The sequence below is a fragment of the Perognathus longimembris genome, chromosome 13 (assembly GCF_023159225.1).
Source record: "Perognathus longimembris pacificus isolate PPM17 chromosome 13, ASM2315922v1, whole genome shotgun sequence".
NCBI classification, from domain to species: domain Eukaryota; kingdom Metazoa; phylum Chordata; class Mammalia; order Rodentia; family Heteromyidae; genus Perognathus; species Perognathus longimembris.
In genome coordinates, this window is record NC_063173.1 from 23163628 (window position 1) to 23190903 (window position 27276).

The 27276-nt window shown below is 39.6% G+C and overlaps 1 protein-coding gene across 1 annotated transcript; it reads left to right on the forward strand.

The window, feature by feature from the left end:
* Positions 1-1068: 1068 nt before the first annotated feature.
* On the forward strand, positions 1069-17326 carry C13H11orf58 (chromosome 13 C11orf58 homolog). The gene is made up of 5 exons (XM_048360246.1): positions 1069-1287; positions 8340-8423; positions 11161-11221; positions 13435-13544; positions 14179-17326. The coding sequence occupies exons 1-5, from the start codon at positions 1225-1227 to the stop codon at positions 14407-14409; spliced, it is 549 nt and encodes a 182-aa protein (XP_048216203.1). The 5' UTR covers positions 1069-1224; the 3' UTR covers positions 14410-17326.
* The last annotated feature ends 9950 nt before the right edge of the window (positions 17327-27276 follow it).

Below are 27276 nucleotides of genomic sequence, written 5' to 3' on the forward strand. Positions count from 1 at the left end.
CCAAGCTGAAAATTCAACTCAAATGGCAGAGAGCCAGCTAAGGAAAAAAAAAAAAGAAAAAAAAAAAAAAAAAGACCCAGACCCTTAAGGTTGCAAAATCTGAAAATAACTACCTTTCAAGTACAGGGCTTTGGAAGTGGCCTAGTGACTATGGTGTTGAGAAGAGGAGGAAGAGAAGGAAAATATGAAGGAAATGGAGAGGGCCAACAAATGAGAGCTGGGGTACTCGCTTTCTGGTGCAATGTCTTGAAACTAAACAGATGCTAAGGTCACACCCAGGTGGTGAATGGATTTCATGTCACTGCATTGCACACTTGAACTAGATACCTTTATGTGAATCGCAATGCAATTTTTTTTTTTTTAAAATCGTACTTAACAGAACAGGGTTTCGTGGCAGGCACAGACCTCATTTGGTGAAGGCTCGGACAGCGCCATCTCCTCTGCAGCCTCAGCCGCAGGGCCGGGGTGGGTCAGAAGTTCACTCCCTCCTCCCAAAGCTCGACCCAAGGCTCCCCGGACTTCCCTCAAGGAGAACCCCAGTTTCAAAACTAGCCAATTAACCAGCATTTGACACCATACTGAATTCACTTCCCTCAGTATGAAATAATGACAAGAAATTCGTTAGAACCTTCTAGAAATCCCGAACGGGCACCAGGGACCACACACATCAGGGGGGTGGGGATAGAGGCCCTTTTTTAAAATGCTTTGGCGCTGGGCAAAGTGTACTCGTTTCCAAAGAGTCTCACTTAAGCCTAGGTGCTCAACTGTTGCGGAGGCGTTTGCCAACGGGGCAGCGTCTCACAGTGAAATATGAAAACCCACTCTTAGACTTTCCACTGCGACGACATTCCTCACCAACGCTCGCCACCATACCGAGCCACGCGAAAGCTCCCTCCACAAGCCCGGGGAGGCGTAGCCTCCGAGGGCCCTCCCGCTATCCGGCGCGAGTTGCGCGCTCGGCCTCCTGGGAATTGTAGTTTTAGTCCTCATCTATCTCTCTTACTCAGGCCACTGTGGAGTGGCTCGGAAAACTACAACTCCCAGAGTGTCACGTAGCGGCGAGCGGCCGTAGCGGTGACGACTGTGGCGGAGAAGGCCCGGAGGAGCTGAGCGTTCTGGAGTGGTGCTTCTAAGGCCGGTGGCAAGTTGCGGACTACTGGGCGTCGAGCTGAGGAGAACCAGTGGCTGTGTTCGGCATTTTCCCTGTCGAGATCTCCCGCAACGATGAGTGCTGCCAGAGAATCTCACCCGCACGGGGTGAAGCGTTCAGCCTCCCCAGACGACGATGTAAATAACAATGGCGGAGTGGGTGAGGGTTGAGGCCTACTGTAGGCCCGGGTAGGCCGGGCTGGGTGAAAGAGGAGGAGGAGGAGGAAACGCCGGTGGCGGCTCAGAGGGGGTGGGCCAAGTAGAATGACTGGGAAATGTTCCCAGTCAGACCCGATCCGGGTCGGCCGCAAGCTCAACGCCCTAGGCTTGCGTTGGTAGGTAGGTGGAGGGAGGAAATCTGGGGAGGGGTTGGAGAGTGAGATAGTTTATTCTAGGGGTCATCTTGCCTTCGGGATGACGCTAATTTGCTAGGCTTTTCAACCTGGGCTGCAGACGCAGCAAGAGCCTTCCTGGTTTTGGTTTCATTAAGTGGCCTTGGCGAAATGTTCGTACACATTTGAACAGATTTTATTTTTTTCAGGCCGGGGTTATTTTTGAGTGCCCTGTTAATAGTCCTAGAAGAAACCGAGGGTGCTGTTGAACCGAAACATTTGGGTATGGGTGTGATTTGGCCCTGGCATCACGGCTGAAGGGTCCTAGGCGGTGAGACCTGGACGCCGCGTTCTTCCCACGCCTTTCCTCTCAAACCTTCAGCTTAACAGTTTAAGTAACAAACCGTTCCAGTAAAGTTAAATACTAAGGGCTATGCCAGGTGTCAGGAGTTCAAAAAATGTATAAATACGATCTTTATGTTAGGTGTTTTCGTGTATTTACCCTAGCGCAGTATAAAACTGCAGGTAGCCAGCAAATATAAAACTGGGTCCGACAAGTAATGTAATGGGATAGTGCCCTGGAAACATGGAAGGGGTGTGGAGGAGGTTGTCCTTAAGATTAAGGAAAGGATATCTAGTTTGCTTTCAGTTCAGAGCACTCTCAATTTCTAAATTGTATGCAATCAGGCCTTAATATTTTTGTGAATCATAAAAGGCTCACTGAACAGGTAGTTAATGAGGTGATGGTTAAGACCTCCATTTTGGAGGATAGGTAGGGTTTCTTTTCTTTTTTTTTTTGCCAATCCTGGTGCCTGAGCACTGTCTCTGGTTTCTTTCTGCTCAAGGCTAGCCCTCTACTACTTGAGCCACAGTGCCACTTCCAGCTTTTTCTATATATGTGGTGCTGAGAATCAAATCCAGGGCTTCATGCATGCTAGGCAAGCACTCTACCACTATGCCACATTCCCAGCTGGGGGTGGGGTTTCTTTAAAGAAATTTGTTTTTAGCTCTGCAGAAAGACTAGTCATAAAAGTTTGGGTCCAGCGGTTATTTTCTTAGGTTTATTCTCCCAGCTACTGGCATTTAAATTTTCTGGTGTTGGCATGGTAATTCAGTATTTGTAAGTTTTGTTTTTAGTAACCTAGGCTTTCAATAAATTTAAAAAGCTGTTGTTTCCTTCTCAATATTCACCTGATTTTGTAGATGGCTAGGCAGATAACCTATTTTGTTGGGCTCAAGTCTTTGAGATTGACCAAAACCTCCAAGTGATATTATGTAAAGGGATTAGGTGATTAAGTCTTCACAGCTTCTGATGAAATGAATTTAAACTATAGACTTTTTATACCTTTCCAGTCCCTAGTAATAACATCATTTAAAAGTAAGGTTTTATAGTTGAAACTGAAAACTAAAACCTAGCACCATAGACTGGATGCCAAGTGGCTCATGCCTGTTTTCCTAGCTACTCAAGAGGCTGAGATCTAAGCTAGTCCAAGCAGTTAAGTCCCTGACACTCTTAGCTCCAACTAACTACCAAAATGTCAAAATGGGCTGTGGCTCAAGTGATAGAGGGCTAGCTTTGAGCACAGAAACTGAGGGACAGCACTCAAGTTGTGAGTTAAAACCCCAGAACTTGCACCACTATCACCACCAACAAGAGAAAGCTAATATCTGAGGATTATGGCTCAAAGCCAGCCAGGGCAGGAAGGCCCATGAGACTTACTTCTGATTAACTACCAAAAGGCCAGAATTTGAGCTATGGCTCAAGTAGTAAAACGCCCCCAGCCTTGAGCCAAAAACACAGGCCCTGAGTTCATGCCCTAGCACAAGTGTGCACAGGATATAAAGAATGACTATATTATTAATGTTACAGTGTGATACAATAAATGTCCCTCAGTGGTGATTTATGTTTCTTTCATGGAATTTTTATTATTTTTACTGTTAAGTAAGAGTTGTCCTTTTGTTTTTTGTGCTGGTTAACGGGGCTTGAATTCAGGGCCTGGGTGCTGTCTCTGAGGTGCTCTTGTTCAGAGCTAACATGCTACCACCATTCAAGCCACGGCTCCAATTTGGGGTTTTGTTGTTGTTGTTTGGTACTTGATCAGAGATGAGTTTCATTGACTTTCCTGCCTACACTGGCTTCAAACTGTGATTCTCAGATCTCAGCCTCCTAGGATTACAGGCGTGAGTCACCAGCACCCAACTAGAAGTAAATTCTAAACAGTCACTAGGATATGTATTAAGGAGGCAAAGGGGAGATTGCAATCCTATGGCAAAGGATTTTTAAGGATGAAGAAAACAGTGAGAAATGAAAGTTATTTTATAGAGAATGAGGAAATTTGTTCTAGTAACTTGTAGAGAACCTCAAATAATATGTCAGCCATTGATCCTAAGACCGCCTGCATGCTGAAGACACACTCTTACCACTAAGCTACACCCCAGCCTCTGTTTGTCCCTTTAATCACAAGTTTAATGTGGTACTGGCCTTTAATCCCAGCATTTGGTAACTAACTGAGGCAGGAGGATTGTAAATTTGAGGCTACCCAGAGCTATGTAATAATAATAAAACTGTCCCAAAACCCAAACCAAAAGAATGAGAAGATGGGGAGGGAGGCAAGAATGTAGGAAGAAAAAAAATAAGGGAAGTTGCATTTTAACTTAATTCTCAACCATTTCTGTAATGAGTTCATAAATTACAGACTTATTTGTTCATGTATAGTATGATATGGAAAAAAGCAGACTCCAAATAGGTCACCTGCCTCTCTGTACCTTAATGACCTTATTTGTTGAAATAGACTGTTGTGAGCTCTTTAAAGAAATGTAAGAACTCATTTGTAACTTGTAAAAGACTCCAAGCTAAGAATCCTATATAGTTGGAACCAGAAGTATTTCAGATTTCAAAATTTGTAGTATTTTGAGATATTTGCTTGTACGCAATGAGCTATCTTGGGGATAGGATCCTAAGTCTAAACAAATAATTTGTCTTGTTATACCTTATACATATGACCTAGATGTAATTTTATATATTTTAGTGTACCTCATTTGACTGACCTGTCAGATAAGGTCATATGTGAAATAATTAACTAAGTCAGTTCTGGGTTCACAGCAAGTGATTTATTGAGAATCAGAACTAAAGTGTGTTACTAATGTTTATTATTATATTGAGAAATAGTTAAGACTAAATGTTCTCTTAAAAGGATATGAGTCTTCACAATGAAGAGAAATTTGTAATTTAGTAACCAAAATTATGACAACATATCCCCTGCAGAAAAAAGAATTTAGAAAAGCTACAAGTGGATTTAGTGTAGTACAAATGCTTTAAACCCTTCTCCCCCATATTCATAGAAGTAGTTCAGTGTTATTTACTTTTGAGACAGGGTCTCATTGTGTGACTCAGGCTGGCCTTTAACTTTGTCCCTTAATCAGCCTCTCAAGTACTGGGATTATAGGTGTATACCACTATACTCCTTTTTTTTTTTTTTTTTAAATTTTTGTTGTTGTTGCTGGTCGTGGGGCTTGAACTCTAGGCCTAGATGCTGTCCCTGAGCTTTTCAGCTCAAGGCTAGTGCTCTGCCACTTAAGCTACAGTGCCACTTCCTCTCTTTTTTTTTTTTTAATTCTTTTATTCTTTCCCGAAAAATGTTTAGAATAAAGGGATAGTAAAAATGACTTTTTAGGAACTATAATATAAATTTAACAATAGCAACCCTAGATTTCTGCTCTACATTTTTCTGATTTTAATGGTATACATAACTCATTCTCTGAATACAGCTAATTGCATACCAGCTATCAGGTATGTTAACCTGCAACATATGATTAAAAGATTTCATATATATTTCTAATAGGTTTTAGCTTTATCATTACTTGTAGTTTTTTTTTGTTTTGTTTTGTTTTTTGCCAGTCCTGGGCCTTGGACTCAGGGCCTGAGCACTGTCCCTGGCTTCCTTTTGCTCAAGGCTAGCACTCTGCCACTTGAGTCACAGCGCCACTTCTGGCTGTTTTCCATATATGTGGTACTGGGGAATTCAACCCGGGGCTTCATGTATATGAGGCAAGCTCTTTTGCCACTAGGCCATACTCCCAGCCCTTGTAGTTTTTTCATTTGCATCATCAAGATGTAATATGTGAAGAGATTTGAAACCTTTGATTACTTAAAATTTTGTGTTGAAGAGGAGTTTGTCATCTTTGATCCATAACTACAAAATATTTTTCATTTTCAGATAAGCTCAATTGGAATGAATATTCTGATAAGTGTATTCATTTCCATATCATCTTTTTCCTTTCACCTTTCTGTTTTTTTGTTTGTTTTTGCTAGTCCTGGGGCGTGAACTCAGGGCCTGAGCACTGTCCCTTCTTTTTGCTCAAGGCTAGCACTCTACCACTTGAGCCATAGTGCCACTTCTGGCTTTTTCTATATATGTGGTGCTGAGGAATCGAACCCAGGGCTTCATGTATATGAAGAAAGCACTCTACCACTAGACCCTATTCCCAGCCCCCTCCTTTCACCATTCTATACATATATAACCTGCCTTCAGTCTTTCTCCACTTAGAAATTGAATCAAGTAAATTTTATTGCACACATTGAGTAAAGTCACTATCGTTTTATAAAAACAAGAGGTGGGCTCAACTGTTACTGCAAAATATTACATGACAAAACCTTTCCTATTAAATGACTTTCTGATGAGTATAGTATGTTTCTCTTAATTTTTTTAGCAGTACTTGAGTTTGATCTCAGCACCTTGCACTTGATAGGAAAGCACTCTACCATTTGAACTAAACCCCCAACCCTTTTTGCTTTTAGGTTATTTTTTAGATAGGATCTCATGCTTTTTAACAGCACCAGCTTGGACAGTCTACTAAAGTAGTTGAGTCCCAGCTACATCTCAGTAATGCACCCTTATTTCTGGAAATGGGGGCTTACTTTTGGCCCCAGTAAGAACCACATTCTTCCTGATCTCTGCTTCCTGAGGATTACAGGCATGTGCCACCAGCATCAGGCAACTTTAGTCATTTTTAACATAGTTAGAAATAATTACAATGAAATAATTGGTATATTTACTTTTAAAATATATATAAAAATAAAGTTGGGGGCTGGGGATATGGCCTAGTGGCAAGAGAGCTTGCCTCGTATACATGAGGCCCTGGGTTCGATTCCCCAGCACCACATATACAGAAAACAGCCAGAAGTGGCGCTGTGGCTCAAGTGGCAGAGTGCTAGCCTTGAGCAAAAGGAAGCCAGGGACAGTGCTCAGGCCCTGAGTCCGAGGCCCAGGACTGGCAAAAAAAAATAAAATAAAATAAAGTTGGTAGGATTCCATAATCCTTAATTTATAAAAAGAATTCAGTGTAATCATTGGTAGTTGTGAGATGAAATGAATTTTAATTAATTGTTCTAAAAAATAAGTGAATGTTTATTTGACTTTTGGAGAACCTTTGAGCTTGAATAAAAATCTTAATGTGGGCTGGGAATATGGCCTAGTGTCAAGAGTGCTTGCCTCATATACACGAAGCCCTGGGTTCCATTCCTCAGCACCACATATATAGAAAAGGTCAGAAGTGGCGCTGTGGCTCAAGTGGCAGAGTGATAGCCTTGAGCAAAAAGAAGCCAGGGACAGTGCTCAGGCCCTGAGTCCCAAGACCCAGGACTGGCACACACACAAAAAAATCTTAATGTCTCAGTCCTAACAATTAATTAAAATTTTCAAAAGATGGGCTGGGGATATAGCCTAGTGGCAAGAGTGCCTGCCTCGGATACTCGAGGCCCTAGGTTCGATTCCCCAGCACCACATATACAGAAAACGGCCAGAAGCGGCACTGTGGCTCAAGTGGCAGAGTGCTAGCCTTGAGCGGGAAGAAGCCAGGGACAGTGCTCAGTCCCTGAGTCCAAGGCCCAGGACTGGCCAAAAAAAAAATTTTTTTTTTTTCAAAAGAAATCAAGAAGTTTAATTTGGGCCTAGTGCCTTCTGATAAAGTGGTCTCAGAATTTTATGTGTTTCAGTTAGCACTTGTGGCAGCTTTCTGGTACTAGTGATTAGGCCCCTACAAGATAGGACAAAAGTTATCTTCATATGAGAGTGTCAGCACTATCTAGGAAATTTTTAGACATTCACAATATGGAACCCTACTCCATACCCAGTCAATCAAACTCTGAGGGTATAGACAACTTTTTTTTTTTTTTTTTTTTTTTGCCAGTCCTGGGGCTTAGACTCAGGGCCTGAGCACTGTCCCTGGCTTCTTTTTGCTCAAGGCTAGCACTCTGCCACTTGAGCCACAGCACCACTTCTGGCCATTTTCTATATATGTGGCACTGGGGAATCGAACCCTGAGATTCCTGTATACGAGGCAAGCACTCTTGCCACTAGGCCATATTCCCAGCCCTATAGACAACTGTTTATTTTAACAAACCCTCAGGGTGATTCTGATTCAACCTATTGAGACAGAGCTCCAACTATAAAAGAAGTTAAAAAGTATTCTGCCATGAGGAAACAAAAAGGAGTATATTTGAATTCAAATGTGATGCATACTTCCTAAATAAGAATGATAAAGGGGGCTGGGGATATGGCCTAGTGGCAAGAGTGCTTGCCTCCTATACATGAGGCCCTGGGTTCAATTCCCCAGCACCACATATACAGAAAATGGCCAGAAGTGGCGCTGTGGCTCAAGTGGCAGAGTGCTAGTCTTGAGCAAAAAGAAGCCAGGGATAGTACTATGCTCAGGCCCTGAGTCTAAGCCCCAGGACTGGCAAAAAAAAAAAAAAAAAAAAAAAAAAGAATGATAAACCCCATTAACAGTCACATCTAACGGGTAAAAAAAACAACCCTGAGAGTTAAAGATCGACTAATCAACATTTTTCTCTTCCAGCTTGGATCTAGCAATTGGGAGGCAGCAGACCTGGGTAATGAAGAAAGAAAACAAAAGTTCTTGAGACTTATGGGTGCAGGAAAGGTAAGCATCATTGGGTATGCATATTTATCTTTTCTGTGCAAACTGCTTTTTTTTTCTGTATGTTTTAAGTGAGAAGAACTAAAACATATTTATACATTTCTTGTATTGCATGATACCCTTCCCCCCCTCGTACTGGGGTTTAAACTCAGCTTTGATTTTGTTGGGTTTGCTCATGTTGTACTCTACTATTTGAAACATGCTTCCTGCCTTGCTTTTTACTGCTTATTTTGAAAATGGAGTCCTGTGCTTTGACCTTTGACCCTCCAGATTTTAGCCTTCTGAGTAGCAAGTCTTCTAGGCATGAGCCATGGGCACCTAGCTTACATGATTATTTTTGGCTTTAGAAAATCTTATACTGTTTTTGAACCACATCTAGAATTTCCTAGGCTTATAGCAATAAGTTTGGGGACTACAAAGAGAAAATGTAGATGTGAGACACTCGGACCAAAGGAAAAGGAGATAGGAAAATTTTTGGTTTGCTTTATTTGATTTTGCTAAAGGGCATTTCTTGGCAAGTATCTTAAACAAATCTCTATCTAAATAAAAAAAAAATCTGTTGTATTTCATAACTCTCTCCAGACCTTGAGGTGACAGTAAAGGTAGTAATAGACTTATTTTTTTCATGTATTTTGAAATGCTTCTCAGTTTAATTATTGTAACAGATGCTGAGAAAACACTACTTACACACAAATAAAATTATCTCTAACATTTAATAAGCAAATGAACTGACTTTCATAACATCATCCGAGTTGTCTTTCTATATCTAAACCTGAAAAAAATAAACTTTTGGGGCTGGGAATATGGCCTAGTGGCAAGAGTGCTTGCCTCGTATACATGAAGCCCTGGGTTCAATTCCCCAGCACCACATCTATAGAAAACGGCCAAAAGCGGCACTGTGGCTCCTAGCCTTGAGCAAAAAGAAGCCAGGGACAGTGCTCAGGCCCTGAGTCCAAGGCCCAGGACTGGCAATAAATAAATAAATAAACAAACTTTTTTTTCTTTAAGCACCTTAAAATGAAATTGTGCCCTTTGTTACTCATGAGAATGCATTTTACTTACCTACTGTATTAAAAACTGGAGTCATTAGAGCTGGGGATATGGCCTAGTGGTAAGAGTGCCTGCCTCATATACATGAGGCCCTGGGTTCGATTCCCCAGCACCACATATACAGAAAATGGCCAGAAGTGGCGCTGTGGCTCAAGTGGTAGAGTGCTAGCCTTGAACAAAAAGAAGCCAGGGACAGTGCTCAGGCCCAGAGTCCAAGCCCCAGGACTGGCCAAAAAAAACCCAAAAACTGGAGTCATTGGGAAATGGAGGGAACTGGATAAGCTCAGTAAGAACTGCAATTACTATGAATGAAAGATACATAATGATATGGACTACCAGAGGAGGACAGCTCTTTTCTGGCTTAGCAGTGAAAGAAACTTCTCCAGAAAGAATTGGTTTGAATCTGAAAAGAGACATTAACCATACTATAATAGTGAGGCTGGGTAGGGAGAGGTTATAAAAAATACTTAAGACCTTTTAAAAGCTTTTTAAAAAAGTATTTGTATAATGTCTCAATCTGTATTTCTCAATAACATGTAATGTGTCATATAAAGTAGACAAATCGGTGGGGAATGCTCAGCCCACAGGCCACATAAGGCCATCCAAAATCATTTGGCACTTGACAGACACTAATGCATCTCATCAGCTGCCAGAGGAAGAAGTGTGTGGGTGCCAGATAGGGCCTGACCAGCCTCACACTTTCGTTCATGGTTTATGCTCTACCACTTAAACCACATCAATACTTTTTGATTTTTTTGCTGATTAATTGGAGGTAAGAGTTGCTCAGCCTGTCTTCCCAGGCTAGCATTAAATCTCTATTCTTGAATATCAGCTCCTAAATAGCTAGGATTATAGGCATGAGCTACCTGTACCTGTCTTGTATTGATAATTTTCTATGGCCTTCAGATTACATTATAAATATCCAAATGGCCCATGGTAGAAGTAAGATTCCCCACCCCTGATTTAAATAAGAAATTTGCTAAACAAGTAATAGGTTAGGGTTATATTCAGCAGGTAGAATGAGAGCTATCCAAGGCCCACAGTTCAGTTAGCACCAAAACAAATCAAAACAACAAAAAGTATTTGGTGTACAAGCCAATATTTTGGCTTTGATCTTCATATAAGGTGTTTATTCTGTTATGTAACCACAAAATATATTAATTCTAACCAGCCAACATGAATACTTTATTGGTCATAGGAAGAACCAGCTGATAAAGTGTGACTGAACCAGTGCAGTAATACCATCATCCTAGAATAACTTGATGTTACATTTATAATCAGATCTTATTAATGGGGCACATTTTACAATGCAGTATATTGAATCATTGATTTTAAATATCAACTAGAGTTGTAACAAATATAATGCTTACACTGACCTAATTTTAAACTTATTTTATCCTATTTAAAATTCTAGACCTATCCACCTCTATACTTCTATCACTTTATTCTGTTTTCATGACACTTAATACATTGTACACTATAATTTACTTATTTATTACATCTGTCAGTTTCCCTTCCCCATCCTTACCCTTGCTCTAGTAGAATGTAAGGCCCATAAAGGCAAGGATCTTAATTTGTTTATTTATCTTCATGATAACCTGGAAAGCTAGAATAGTATACAGTAGTGTACTCAACAGTTATACTGAACTAGTAATCTTCAATTCCAACACATTCTCCACCTTTCTTACAGAAAGAACACACTGGTCGTCTTGTTATAGGTGATCACAAATCAACATCTCACTTCCGAACAGGTAAGTAAATTTAATTCAAACGGAACCAACATGAATACTTCATTGGTCACAGAACCAACAGTAAATTTGGTATAAAGGGTAACAGTGCATATTTGGGGATATAATTTTATATGTAGTTGTGTTAATTAAAATATTAACATTGGATATATGTATATGAGAAATGTATAAAATGTAAAAATGTTTTATATATCACAAAGTATCAAGTATTGTGTTTTGTTTTAAAAGGACAACAGAATATACATATATGTAACATATGTATATATATATATGATATTGTAGCGAAGAAACTAAGCTTTTTCTGTCTTCATTCTGACTCAGAACACACACGTTAATTATACTAAAAGTTTATCCCTTTTCTTGGCAATGGCATTGAATATATTGCATTTTTTTCTTTATGTACATGATTTGACATATTACTGTGTTATTCTGGCTTTAAGTTTATTCACTAGTTCTTGCTCTGAAATCTTAGAATATAAATTTACAGAGCCTAAAGAAATAAACTTAAAAAAAAAGGGAGGTTGGGAGAATAGTAAAGTACTTGCCTACATATGCCTACATATAAAGTGGCTGTATTGCTTACATATGCCTACATACATAGGGAAAAAAATATTTAAATAAAAACTGAAAAGCAGGTTCTGGTGGCTCTCTACTGTAATACTGGCTACTCCGGTGGCTGAGATCTGAGGATCACTGTTCAAAGCTGACCCAGACAGGAAAGTCCAAGAAATTCATCTCCATTTAACCACCAGAACACTGGAAGTGGAGCTGTGGCTCAAAGTGTTGTACGCTAGCCTTGAGTGAAAATGCTCAGAGACAGCCCCCAGGCTCTGTTTTCAAGCTCCATAAATGACAAAAAAAAATCCCCCAAAAACCAAAAAAAAAACTAAGCTGGGTACTATTGGCTCATATCTGCAATCCTAGCCTGTCATCTACCTACTGTGGAGAACTTAATTAGGAAAATATGTGTTCAAGCCAGCTTGAGCAAAAAGTGAGATTCCCCGTCTCAAAAATAACCAAAGCAAAAAGGAGAGCCGAGGTTCAAGTGGTAGAATGCATACATACCTAGCAAGTTTGAAGCCCTGAGTTCAGAATACCACTACCACCAAAATCAAAATTTGAAAATGAATTAGATTTTTATATTCAGTCTGCAAGAAAGTGAAATTTGCACCTGTTTAAAGTTAGCCCTATAGCTGGGCTCTTTTGGCTTAAGCCTATAATCCTATCTACTCAAGAGGCTGAAATCTGAAGGTTGCAGTTCAAAGCCAGCCAGGACAGGAAAGCCCATGAGCCTCTTTATCTCTAATTAATCACAGAAAAAGCCAGATGTGGCACTGTGGCTCAAATGGTAGAGCCCTAGCCTTGAGCAAAAAGGAGCCCAGGGACACTGCCCAGGCCCAGGACTGGCAAAAAAAAAAAAAAAAAAGTTAGCTTTACAATAATAGATGCTGACCTAAATTTAACTTAACAAAATTTTTAATTAAATTACCTAATGTTATACTGACTTAGGATATTTTGGAAATTGATCATTCTTTGTTTTGAGTGAGATACAAATTGTTACATAAAGCAAATGTATTACAATGGGAAAATATTCCTTAAAAAAAGGGGAGTTCTGTGAATTAAAGTTAATAAAAGCACTATCCTTTGTATGAAAATTTGAGTTCATTGGTATTTATATTCATAAATTAAAATATGAAGCATAGAAATCCTCACTCATTAACAGAGCTCTTGAGTGGTAAGGTTTTAGGTAGACAGGATATTCTTGGTATATTTACATGTAAATATATAAATCATGTATAATGAAATAATAGTTAACATTTATGTTGCTTAAATTAACTGATGAGCAAAAACAGACATAAAGGAAGAGACACTACAAAGTCACCTCTGAATAGAATTTTCAATCTTTTCACTATTTTTATTCAAAAACAGATGATCTTGGTTCACTGGAGATTTTTAGGTGGAGAAAGTTTTTGGAATAATCATTAAGGATTTTAGTAACTCAGAGGAGTAGGTTCTAAAGAAGTAATCATAACTGTATTCATTTATTGTTTATTTGTAACCCATATGGTAAACCATTGATAAAAATCATTTTAAAAGTAGTCACAATTAGATAATTCAACCCTTAATATAATACCATTTGTATTATGGGTTTTTTGTGTAATCATATGTTTTTATTAATTTGACTGAAACATAACCAAAGTACAATGGACATGCAGGGGAAGAAGACAAGAAAATTAATGAAGAACTGGAGTCTCAATATCAGCAAAGTATGGACAGTAAATTATCAGGAAGATACCGACGACATTGTGGTCTTGGCTTCAGTGAGGTAGTAATTGACTTGTTTTCATTGATTGGGAAGATAATCAATTTCGGTTTCATATTGTTTGTTTCTGTTGGATTACCCTAACAGTAAACAATCCTAACTTAGAAAACTTTCTTTGTACAAATACTTAATGTATTTTTATTGTCCATCAGGATCTCTAGGTAATCAGAAAAGATTTTTTAATGGATTTAAGGATGTGTTTTCTATTAATGATTTAATGTAAATTCTGGTTAATCATTAGGATATATCCTTTATGAATACCATCCTTGCAAGTTGTAGTTGTCAGATAAAAATCTTACCTACAACTATTAGATAAAATGCTTTATGTAAGTTTTAAGTTTTCTGCTTAGGGAGAGGTCTTTTCTAAGTGATCTCTTCGTATTATGAATTAATATGAAACTACTGCTACATTACTTGGTTTACAGTAGATGGCCTTCAAAGCCCTTTCTTAAAATCTGTGACAATAATAGCTTCCTCAATCATCAGTCACAGATAGTCATATAATATAGTCTTAAAAATATTGACCTAATGGTTAGGAAGTTGGCTTATTTTAAGATCAGGTAAAAATTAGAACCATTCCCAGCCTTTGAACTGGCTAATGATATTTGTGATTTAAAAACACCTATTGATGTTTTAGGTAGAAGATCATGATGGAGAAGCTGATGTGGCTGGAGATGACGATGACGACGATGATTCGCCTGACCCTGAAAGTCCTGATGACTCTGAGAGTGATTCAGAGTCAGAGAAAGAAGAATCTGCTGAAGAACTTCAAGCTGCTGAACACCCCAATGAAGCGGAAGATCCGAAAAACAAAAAAGATGCAAAAAGCAATTACAAAATGATGTTTGTTAAATCAAGTGGTTCATAACTCCAAAATACTTAAGTCTTTGTATTAAAAGTAAGCCTTATTGTTATAATGCACAGTGGAGGACTGCTTATAGAGCACAGACCTTTGTATTATAATTTTTAAAAAGGCCCTTTTAAATAATTACAAAGAGTGTTTGCTTTCAAATGTCATGGGTTACACTTTTATGGGCATGACTATAACCATTTTTGTAAAGGGTAAGAGTTGTATAAAGTTAAATAAATACAGTACTCAACTTCTTTTCATATTAGCATCATCAACCCTCTAACCTCACCTTTTTACCCCTTCAGATGCAGTATTGGGTACTGGGGAGATACTTTTGTTTGTGGTAGCTATTTCATCTTTCGTTTGTTAGTTCATTTTTTTCTCATAAATATTTGATACTGTGATATGTTTATGAAAAATACTCCCTTAATTACACTTTGTTAAAGTAGAACTGTTCCTTATGAATATTTCTGCTGCTGATCACAGTCTATAAATTATTATTGGCAAAATATTACATACTTAGTTTACTTTTACTGAGTCAGCTCTTCTCTTTTGGACCAAAGCAACATGGGAGCACGAACATTAACACCTGTTAGGACGGAATTACAACTGTCATTAATGTTATGAAAAATCTTTATATGGTTTGGTTTACACTGTTAGATTTTTTTTTTTTATAAAATTTGACCCATTTTTACAGAAATTACTTCTGTGATCATTTAGTCCTATCAAAATATGTAAAACTGGATTTTTTTTAACGTAATATGTGACCAGAGTTCCTTTTTTTCTTCTTACAAGGTCTAAATAAAGAGAAAGCAGTTTCCCATATTTGGTTGTGATAACTTTATCCTCATTATCTAAAAATGAGGAACAGGCTTATTTAATAAGAAACTGAAAAAGAATATTTAATACCAGTGTTACTATTTTAAGTAATTACTAAAAAGTATTACTTGGTAACTTTATTGCTGCTTCTGTTGGAGTAAGATTAGAATCTTACTGTTGTGTGGATAATTTGTTCAGTAGAATAATACAAATGGATTTTGGGTTTAGTCAAGGAATCTGAACAATTGGTTTCAAAATCTTAATGTAAGTCAAACCTGTTTGTGAGCTGAATTACTATGCAGTATATATTTGATGAGTGAACTTTTAAAAGCCTGTATATTGAAATTTAGAGTTAGAGGAGTACAAGAACTAGGACAATTGATTTCTGTTTATAGACTATATTTTGGAGTATTTTTACATATGTCAGACTCCTCTTGGGTCTTTTTGTTTTCATTTCTTACATTGTTTTAAAGTAGGTGCTGTCCTATCTATATATTAAAACATCAAATCTGGATGGTAGACGATTATAATGTACCATTTAACATATACTTGGTTCAAGGAAGTTTGGCTATATTCAGTTAAAGCATTTTATTTAACCACTGATTTTCAAATAACTTGCTTGTGGGATTGCACATGAGAATTCATTTAAGTAGAAAAAGACTGATTTATGTTTTAAATTGAAAGAGGGACAAGTATTAAGTTTTTTTTAAGTATTTTCATCAATTCATTAGTTCTGATACATAAATAGAAGTACCTTCCAAATACCTGTACCCTAGGATATTTCTTCCTCTTCTAACAGAAAAAAAATTAATTTCAGTTCAAGTATTGGACAAATAACAAAATTCAGAGTTGGAATAAATGTCTGTTGGTCCATGTGGCTTGGTATGCCAACACCACACTAAACATCATGGCTGTCTTAAGTGAACATTAGGGATTTTTCCTAGCACACGTTCAATGTATACACACACACACACACACACACACTCTCTCATTCTCACTCTCTCGCTCTCTCTAAGCTTCCCATTATTCTTAGGATGGCAAATGTATATCGCTGCATACCTCAGCAGTCTCAGACATTTTTGCCCAGACATTTTTTGCCCAGGCTATACTAAAGCCACAATTGTCTCAAACATCCACATTGTGCCACTGTTGCTAGGTTTAAATTAAGGAGTTTTTTTAAACAGCCACCATAGCAGTAAAGTTCCTTCCATTCTTGGCCTCCCAAGTAGCAGCTAGGATTACAGGCTTGAGCCACAGGCACATGGCTACAGTGACACAGGCTATATAGTTCCTTACTTAGTTTCTGATTTACAACTACATTCCATGTGCTTTGAAAAGTCCAAAGACATCTTTGCTCTACAGTCATTTAGTTTAAACTCAATTCTGATGAGACTGACAGTACAATTCCATTCAAGACATGTCAGTCTTGTTTGCACCCTATTAACATAGCCCTCTAGGTATTTGTTACTAATCAAATCCTCAATGCCATACCTTCCAGGTAAATTTCATTCCTAGGAATATCACCCTTTACTATGTCTGGAGAAATATTAACAAATGTAAAATTAAGTAAAAGGTGATAACTGCTCTATCATCTCCACTGAACTCTTCCCTCATTTGTTCCTTTCAGTACTAGAGCTGTCTGTGTCTTTGCTTAGCATTTTTGTTCAAGGCAAGCCACCCTTCTGGCTTTTGCTTGTTAAGTGGAGTCTTGGATTGCTCAGCCCAGGCTGAACCATAAGTCTAAGACTCCTTTGAGGCTAGAATTACAAGCATGAGCCCATGGCATTCAGCCTCTTCTCCCATTCCTTAAACAGCTTAAAACATATCCCGATACTCACCACCCTCTTTTACTTTCACACTTAAAATCTTTGCCATCTATCTTATATAAAACAGACCCCCAAATACCTTGAACTTCCACAAACAGGTAAGAGCTATAGGTCACATCCCAGTTCTCCAATCTTGATGATAAACTATGACAAGGAGCATTGACCTCTGGATGGTCTTTTATCAGCAAAATGTAACCACCTTATATAGTTGTCCTGAGAATTATATAACATGGGTAAAAAAGCAGCATGCAGATAATAAGCAGTTAATAAATGTAACAATCTGTACCTGATGAACCTAGTGCTTTGGATTATATTTTGAATCTTCAACTGACTAACTTGCTGAGCCTTTTCAACCAGCCTTTGGGTATTTTGTGTCTTCAATTTTAATTTCTCCAAGACGGCACTTATTTCAGCTGTCTCCACACCTGTTTCTACATTTAGCATCTTGTTTCTATTGCTGCTCCTTCCCCACCTGCATCCCCTCCCTCAGTCCATTCCCAGAGCCTCTGTCCACCCTTGGTAGCTACTGAAAAACTAACCGAATCAGCCTTTTCATAAAACTTGTCATTTCTAGTTCTCTTGTAGCAGTACTTGCTGTTACCATTCAGTAGCCTTCCAACTCCCATTAGACATGATTCTACAGTGAAGAGGTGCAACAGAAAATTGCCCATTCCTGTACATCCATGTGTACTCCATCCTAAAGTGATCTCCCGTAAGACAAGTGTCTCATTTAACAGGATTTTCCCCGCTGAAAGGCAGTGTCGGCCTTGTTAATAGTCCCAGGAAATACAGTAAAAGCTCCAAAAGAGAAGTTTTGTAACATGTAATAGTTGAGTGTCAGCAATCCAAATGATGCTATAAAAATGTTCTGGACAGATGTTAAGGTTGGTTTTGTGCTGGAGATTGGACACAGGACTGCACATATTAAGAAAGCACTCAACACTGAACCATGTCCCTGGTCCTGCATGTTGAGATTTAGTTGCCATTGCAACAGTATCAACATACAGGGTTCTGAAGAGGTGATTTGGTCATAAGGGCCTTGCGCATAAATGTTGACGGCTGCTGTAGAGTGAGAAGTTCCCTCAAGAGCAGGTGTTTACAAAGCAAATACAACCCTGTTGGGATCTGGACGATCCCTTTCTCCCCCCCACGGGGAGAATGGTAACCACAAACTCTTTGAAAGAGCACTCAGCCTGGCCCTCCGCCAGCGGAAGGCCAAAGGCGTGCTCACATGGGCAAGCGCTAAGTTGAGGACGGGTTGCTGAAGCTTCCCCTCCCCCCAGTCCCCCCACATGTTACCGAGGGCGGAGGCGAAAAGGAAGGCATCAGGGACACGCTGCGGTGGTGGGAAGCGTCTCAAAGACTTTAATATGGAAGGGCACTTATATAGAGGTAATGGCGGGAAAGAAAGGGGGCTGGCCAAAGGGTCAGTCATAGGCTAGGGGTCACGTTCATCAAGTGACATCACGAAACTTCCCTTTGTGGGCGGGACAACCCCATCATGGTGGCACGCACGTGTTCACCTCCCAAGGGGTGGAGGCCAGAAGGTGGGAGGGACTTCCATTGTCCCAAGGCTGGTGGAAGGGCAGCCTTTCCCAGGCCATAATAATCCCCAACACAACCCCTTGTACTTTTTCACACATGCTTTTTCTGCCCTTACCCTCTACCATGGGTGCCAACACAAGAGGCCCTCGCCAGCTACTGGCATTGGGTCCTTAGATGTCTCAGCCTCAGAATACTTTTCTTTTTTGGAGGGGAGGGATGTCTTTTGGAGGAGTGTTTTTGGAGGGATGTCATGCAGGGCATTACAAATGCTAGTACATTACCATTGAGCTACAACAGCAGCCCTAAACTTTGAATTCTTAAAATGAAGTCTTAACTGTGTTGCCTAGGATTCAAAGGACTACCCACTACAGTATATCTAGCTGGCTGGCTTTCTTGCTTTCTTTTTTTCATTATGTATTTGGTGCTAGGGATTGAACCCGGTGCTTCACACATGCTAGGCAAGTGCTTTACTGACTTATGCACTCAGCCCTCTATAAATAAATATTCTGTTATGGCAATAGGAAACTACTAGAGATGGTTTGCAGTAATACCCCAATGAAATTAAGGTTTATTGAAAATGAATTTTGATGGAAGATCACTTAGTTTGGGTCTAATTTCTAAGGGTTAGAGGATTGGGTGAAGTTTCTCAAACCCTATTATTGGTTATATTTTTTTCATATGGGCAAGATTTTTCAGTCCTTTCATTTATAAAATAGAGGTTATCTCCTTTAGGTTCTTGATTTGCACACACATTTCATTTCCTGGCTTCATGTCATTGCATTGTTTGTCATTTCTACTCTCTGCCCTTGTGACTCAAGTACTGTAAAGTCTATCATTCCTATTTTAATTTTATATTGTTTTAAATGATTTTGAGTTCTCTTCCTGCTCATATATTCTTTTGCCATGTCTGCCTATCTTCTTTATAGAAATTAAATTTAGAGTTGTAAAATGTTTCATTATAGTTTTGAAATATTTTGAGAGTATTTTTCTGGCAAATGGTCTTTGCCTGCCATTTTTTTTATCTCTCTATTGCAGTATCTTCATACAAAGCCTGTGTTCATTCTTTTTTACTGTTCAACTACAAATAGTTGTTGAGCACCTTTATGTAAAAGGAACTCTTCTAGGCACTGAGGGTACATCAAAGTCAGTCTCTGCTTGAATGATGCTTCCCTTCTGGTAAAGGAAAGGTATGCAACAGTGTGTGTGTGTGTGTGTGTGTGTGTGTGTGTGTGTGTGTGTGTGTGTGTGTGTGTGCGCGCGCGCATCTGTGTGCCAGTGTGTATCAGACAATATGTTAAGGCAGGGTAAAGAGATGCAATTACAGAATAAGTATAGGCAGCAAAGGGTTGTGAGCTGACTTCAAAGATTTAACAGGAACATGATGAGAGCAGTAGATAAACTTTGGATTTTATTCTGAGAAGGATGAGAAGACCGTGGTGAATTTTCATTAGAGTGACATGATCCAACCAATATAGGTTATTAGGCTGTTGTGTTAAAAATATGGCTGATTTACGGAGTTACGACAATATTGTAAGTAAGCACAAGGACTTGGCCTAGTATAGTAATGAGAAATGTATTCTGGATATATTTTGAAAAAAAGTGCCAACAGTAACTGTTTTAAGACTGAATGTAGCATGTGAACAGAGTCAAGAATGACCTCTTGCTGGGCACTGGTGGCTCACGCTGACGAGGCTGAGATTTGAGGTTCTCAGTTTTTAGGCCAGCCCGGGAAGGAAAGTAGAAAAAGTGTGATGCAGCACTGTGTCTCAAGTGGTAGAGCACTAACCTTGATCAAAAAGGAGCTCAGGGACAGCACCTAGGCCCAGAGTTCAAGCCCCAAGACCAGCAAAAAGAAGTGAGAAAGAGAAAGAGAAGAAGGGAGGGAGGGAGGGAGGAAAAGAAGAAGGGAGGGAAGGAGGGAGGAAGGGAGGGAGGGAAGGAAGGAGGGAAGGAAGGAGGGAGGGAGGGAGGGAGGGAGGAAGGGAGGGAGGGAAGGACGGAAGGAAGGAAGGAAGGAAGGAAAGAAGGAAGGAAGGAAGGAAGGAAGGAAGGAAAGAAGGAAGGAAGGAAAGAAAGAAGAAAGGAAAGAAAGAAGGAAGGTGATCTTTTGAGAAAAAATAATCACTTTTGTAGATCGAGAAAACTGGCTGATCATTAAATTGGGTTTCTCCAAACATCTGTAGGATTTTCATGTTAGTGAAGGTTCAGGCTAGCAAAAATTTCTTTCGTAATTCAGGATTGTGTGTATGAACCAATGAAGATCAGATTTTATAAGTCTGTTCAAAAGACAACATCTCTGTCTCTGCCCATCTCACACACTGGTCCTGCAAACGCCCTCATCTCAAAGCAAATGTTCTGTCAGCTCACTGAGATCCTGCAGAAACAGACATCCTCCTGTAGCCTCATGTGGGATTTATTTGCAATTCTACTATTTTACAGTTAAGAGTTTCAGAGGTCTCTTAGTTTTGTTGGAGATGGAGTTTGCACTTCTGTTTCTCATTCTCCTTGTTTGTTGCTTTTGGTTGATTTCCAAGGAAAGAGAGAAATGACTTCACTCTTGTGTCTCCAAACTGGAAGTGCACATTAACTTTAACACCCAAATTACTATGGCATGAACCCCCATCAGCTCGATTTCTGAATGTCAGCTCCCCATCCTACTCACAGAAAGCATCCCACAATTATTACTGGCACAGAAAATACCAAGGAGTATCTCCAATGTGCTTCCCACAAAGAAAGACCCATCATTACCAAACAATACCTTCTTTGTTTTCTCCTACACCATGATTTCTATTCACTGCCCTCATTGTTGCTTCAAGGAGCAGCTCTTGTGACTTTACTAGTACCCAGATATTGCTTCCCCAGGCTGAAGTTCATACAGTATCATTTTGCCTGTCAATCTCTTCAAACCACATGAGGCCATTTCCAAAAGAATTTTTATATTAGAAATTAAAGATTAGGCCTGAGAATTGAGTTCTAAGATCAGGCCTGAGCATTGAGGTTCTTTGTGTGGTACACATGAAAACTCAAATTTTGAGCTTCCAAATGGCCAAAACTAAAGGAAAATATACAACTCATAAACCATGTCTGGTAATACTGGTGCTCTAATCCTTTCCATAGCAGCCTATTGGGAAGTGGTGCTGTGGCTCAAGTGGTAGAGCACTAGCCTTGAGCATAAAGAGGCTCAGGGACAGTGCCCAGGCCCTGAGTTCAAGCCCCAGGACTGGCAAAAAAAAAAAAAAAAGCCCAATAACCAAAGCAAACTATGTCTTCGTATTAGTTCCAAGTGGAACTTAGCTTGTATGTCTTTCCAGTCTACAGTATTATCCTTTAACCAGTGGTTCCCAACCAGAAATGATTTTTTTCCCAAGATGCAGGAATCACCCAAGAGGTGCTAAGATGGATAGATGCCCGAGATACATTAGAGTATCTCTAATGTATAATACAGACTCACAACAGAGTGACCTGGCCCTAAATATCAGTACCTCAGAGAATGAGAAACTAGCCTCAGGTCCAGATAAGATGAGCACCTGCCTTGGAATCCATGCTTCCAAGAGTTCCACATGTTCCATACACATATATGTAACATATATTTATCAGAGGTGCAGGTGCCTCTGTCAATCAGATCTGACACCGAGGACTGGTGCAGTGAAGCCTGTAAACGTACACATTTACCATTGTGACCAGGAAAATTCCCACTTTTTTTGCTTCATATTTTTTGCTCTGTTATTGAAACAGAAGAGCACAACATCCAAGTTCCGTGAAGCTTTTACGGTTTGCTTTAGCCAGTGTTAGAGAGACGTTGCTTCTGAGTGAAGGAGAACTTGGTAGAAGTGCTTCAGAAGAGAGGAAGCACTAATTGGTCATCCTCACAGAGACAGTGCTATGGATTCTTGAATTATGTCCCAGGAGGGGGGAATATAAGGTAGAGTGCACGCTCCCATACAACTGAAGAAACGTTATTTTTTAAAGAATAAATAAAACCTTCCCAAACTAACAAAAGGCATCTACCAGCAGATTTCAGGATCAGTACAAATCCCAATCAGAATAAAGGCAAGAAAATTACACACATAGGTATATTATAATAAAAGTGCTGCAAATCAAAGTCAGAAGGAAAAGCAAATGTAAACACAGGCAAAAAAATCCTTTAATGGAACAGAAATAAGCTCTGAAGAAGCTAAGTACAGAATGAACATTCCTCAATAAAGGCTGTTTATGACAAACGTACAGCCGACTTCACACTAAATGGTGAAAAACTACAACCACTTCCCTTAAATCAGGAACAAGACAAAGATGCCCACTTTTTCCACATAGCCAGAACAATAAGACAAGAGAAATACAAAAAGGAGATTGAAATAGGAAAGGAAGTCATAAGAATATCCCTATTTGCAGATGACATGATCCTGTACCTAAAGGTCCACAAAAATCAGTAGCTCTTCTATATGCCAACAACGAAAAGATTGAAACTGAAATCAGGAAAGCAACTCCATTTGACACAGTCTAAAAATAATACCTAGAAATGACTGCAGCACTATGCACCATATGCAAGATATGGAAACAGTCCTGATGCCTTCAATAGTCAAATGGCTCAAGAAAATGTTATATATATATAATATATATACACACATATATACACATATACACACATATATACACATATACACACACATATATATACAACGGAATTTTAGTCATCCATTAGAATAGTATAACATTTGCAAAGAAATGCATGAACCTATAAAAATTATGTTAAGTGAATTAAGTCAGGCCTGGAGAAACAAAAGATGCATGTTTTTCCTCATATGTGAAAGAAAGATCTAATTTATAAATTTGCAAGTAAACACATGTGGGATCATATACAGCACATTGTATACATGGTATAAATCTTTAGAAAAACTAACTTGCAGTTCAATAAAGCAAGTAACAGGAAACTGACACTTGAAAGGTATGTGGGAGAGGCCAAGGGGAGGAGGGTAGATGAATAAAGAGAAGAAGAGAAGGCCAATGCAGTCACAATATTCAATGCACAATATCCAATGCATATCCAATGAAACTAAGAGAATTGAGGGGCTGGGAGAGATGGGGAGAATGATGAAAGGGTTACATCATAAACTGATTTGTTAAATGGTAACTCCTTTGTACAATTACTTAAAAGTAATAAAATATAATTTTAACAAGTCCTGCCATCATAGAATCTTATATCCAGTGAAAATATCCTTCAAGAATAAAAGGTAGGGCTGGGAATATGGCCTAGTGGCAAGAGTGCTTGCTTCTAATACATGAAGCCCTGGGTTCGATTCCCCAGCATCACATATATAGAAAATGGCCAGAAGTGGCGCTGTGGCTCTAGTGGCAGAGTGCTAGCCTTGAGCAAAGAGAAGCCAGGGACAGTGCTCAGGCCCTGAATCCAAGGCCCAGGACTGGCAAAAAAAAAAAAAAAGGCAAAGACTAGGAAATGTTTTAACAGCCTAGCAAGCAGGAAGCCCTGAGCTCAATCCCTTATACTGAAAGAAAAAAAAAAAGGAATAAATATTAAAAACCGTGGTATATGCCTATGTGTAGTCCCAGCTACTTCAGAGACTGAGAGAGGAGGATCGCTGAGATATGAGCAACATAGCAAGATCCCACATCAAAAGGGAGGGAAGAAAGAAAGGAAAAGGTACATATTTGCCTAGGATGCACCAAGTTTTGGGTTATAGAGGAAATAAATAAAGGGTGATATAGATCAAGATAAACTATACCCATTGGCCAACATTTTGAAAACATTTTGTACAACTAAATATGTTTTTTTCAACAATTATACAAAAATTAAAAACATATGCATTAAGGAAAAATGTATAAATGAATGAAATTACAGGTAAATTTATGTTACCTAACAATCATCAAGAGCAGAGGAGAGCACAAAGCAATGCCACATTCATCCGAACTTCTCGCTGAGGTTGCTTTTCAAACCACTCTGAAGGAAACGCAGCTGGAACAAGTGGCACTCTAGAATACAAGAAACAGAGGAGCTGTCCAGGTGACTTGGATTGGGGAGGGGGAATGGGGGAAAGTGCTAGAGCCCCCCCTGTCCAATCTTGGATCCTTGACTGACTCCTAGGCTGCTCATGAACATGGAGAGACTGGAGTTTATCAGAGAACAGTTGCTGGAGGCTAATGATGTCACAACGTCTCATGAAACAAATAGCTGCAGGTTCTGAGCTCCTTGGACACAGATTGTGGGGTAGGCTACAAACAATGTCTGTGCTGAATTCCTCTTCTTCTCAGTATCTTGGCTTCATAAATTGTACTGCTATGATAGCTCTCCAGTGCCTTCAACAAGTTTTACATGGTGGTGGTGGTTTTGTTTTTTGTTTTTGTTTTTTTGTTTTAATTTTGTTTTCTTTTCTATCTTACCCTGCCTTTTCTACTGGTTCTCAATGGAAAGTTGGTAAACTTGTCCACTATTGCTAAAAACTACCCTTTCTTTTCCTATAGATCATTTTGAAAACTTTTAACATATACATCTAAATGGAGGGATGAATACCATATTTTCCTGGAGTAGGAGACTTGATATTGTGAAAAATGCAGTTTCCCTCCAAGTGAATTGAGTAAGCTCAATTAAAAGAGAGAGAGAGAAAAGCCCAGTTGAGGACAGTAGGTGGAAGTTGGCCAGTTGGTTCCAAAATCAGCAAATATAGAAGAGCAAATGCAGAAAAGACACCTGCGAAGAAGAACAAGATAGAAGGACTGGAGGCATGTCACAAGTATAGAGAGCCTGTCAAGCAAGGGCATGAGGCCCCAAGTTGGAGTCCCAGGACCAATACACATAAGAAAGTGCAGACAGCAACCTTACTTTGAGACTTATCAAAATATACTACAAGTCCAAGGATGTTGCCCAGTGATAGACTACTTGGTCAGCAAGTAGTCTATTCTCAGCACTGAAAAACCAAACCAAGCCTAAACAAAACAAAACTTACTACAAAACTCTAGTAATTATAATAGTGTGATAGTATCACGAGGATAGACAATTTTATTTTGTTTATTTTTGTTTGTTTGTTTGTTTTTGCTAGTCCTGGGGCTAGAACTCAGGACCTCAGCACTGTCCCTGGCTTCTTTTTGCTCATGGCTAGCACTTCACCACTTGAGCCACAGCACCACTTCCGGCTTTTTTTCTATATATGTGGTGCTGAAGAATCGAACTCAGGGCTTCATGTATACGAGGCGAGCACTTTACCACTATGCCATATTCCCAGCCCAGGATAGACAATTTTAGAAAAGAGCTCTGAGCAGCTGAGAATGTGGCTTAGTGGTAGAGTGCTTGCCTGGTATGCATGAAAGACCCTGGGTTCAATTCCTTAGTTCCACATACAAAGAAAAAGCCAGAAGCAGTGCTGTGGCTCAAGTGGTGGAGTACTATCCTTGAGCAAAAGAAGCACAGGAACAGTGCCCAGGCCCTGAGTCCAAGTCCCAGGCAAAAAAACAAAACCATGTAGATTCTTGATCTGTGACACAGTTGGCACCCTATGGCAGTAGGAAATGATGTCTTCCATCAAGTTTAAAATCTACAAGGTAAAAATGAAACGATGCCCACTTCACACCTTTCCTAAAAGTCAGTTCCAGGTGGACTGTAGACCTAGGAAATACATAGGCAGACATTTTTATGACCTTAAGTACAGGAACACATTTAAGATAGGATGTAATCAACCACAAATTATGGGAAAGTTGGGGCTGGGAATATGGCCTAGTGGCAAGAGTGCTTGCCTCTTATGTATGAAGCCCTGGGCTCGATTCCTCAGCACCACATATATAGAAAAGGCCAGAAGTGGCACTGTGGCTCAAGTGGCAGAGTGCTAGCCTTGAGCAAAAAGAAGCCAGGGACAGTGCTCAGGCCCTGAGTCCAAGCGCCAGGGCTGGAAAAAAAAAAAACAAAACCCAATTATGGGAAAGTTTACAAAATGGATGACCTTAAAATGAATAATGTGTATCCACATGAAACACCCTACAGAGGGAGGGCTCCTGTCCTGCTACACAACTTCTCACCATGGATGGTGTGGAACCCTCTAGGGCCTCCACACTCAACAGGTGCTCCTTTAGTGGTGCCCTGGGCTGAAGCACCAAGATTCTCTCTTGCATACCTCCGGGGGTAATTCTGAGGTGCTGCTCAGAAGGCCTAGTGAGATTGAGCCCACATTTCCCAAACAGGGGCCACCTCCCCAAGAAGTTATCCTTCTAGACAATGACTGAGTTACTACAGATAAAATGTTAAAATGCTGAAATTAGGGGCTGGGGATATAGCCTAGTGGCAAGAGTGCCTGCCTCGGATACACGAGGCCCTAGGTTTGATTCCCCAGCACCACATATACAGAAAACGGCTAGAAGCGGCGCTGTGGCTCAAGTGGCAGAGTGCTAGCCTTGAGCGGGAAGAAGCCAGGGACAGTGCTCAGGCCCTGAGTCCAAGGCCCAGGACTGGCCAAAAAATTTTTTTTTCTATGAGTTGATGATATACTTTTCCTATGATGTAGCAACATTACACCTCCATACATACCAAAAGAAATGAATGCATGCTCACCAAGAGCTGTGTATAAAGGTGTTTGTAGCAGCAGCATCTGCAGTAGTTCTAAGCTAGAAAAACTCAACTATGCAATAGATCAATAGTGGAATAATGAACTATTACTCAACAAGGAGATATGGTACAATAGCATAAGTGAAACAATTG

Bases quoted from the DNA above. Each gene is read 5' to 3' on its own strand.
- C13H11orf58 (XM_048360246.1), top strand. From the start codon at position 1,225: ATGAGTGCTGCCAGAGAATCTCACCCGCACGGGGTGAAGCGTTCAGCC. The intron at 11,222-13,434 runs GTAAGTAAATTT...ATGGACATGCAG, and splicing joins AACATCTCACTTCCGAACAG to GGGAAGAAGACAAGAAAATT. The intron at 13,545-14,178 runs GTAGTAATTGAC...TTGATGTTTTAG, and splicing joins GTGGTCTTGGCTTCAGTGAG to GTAGAAGATCATGATGGAGA.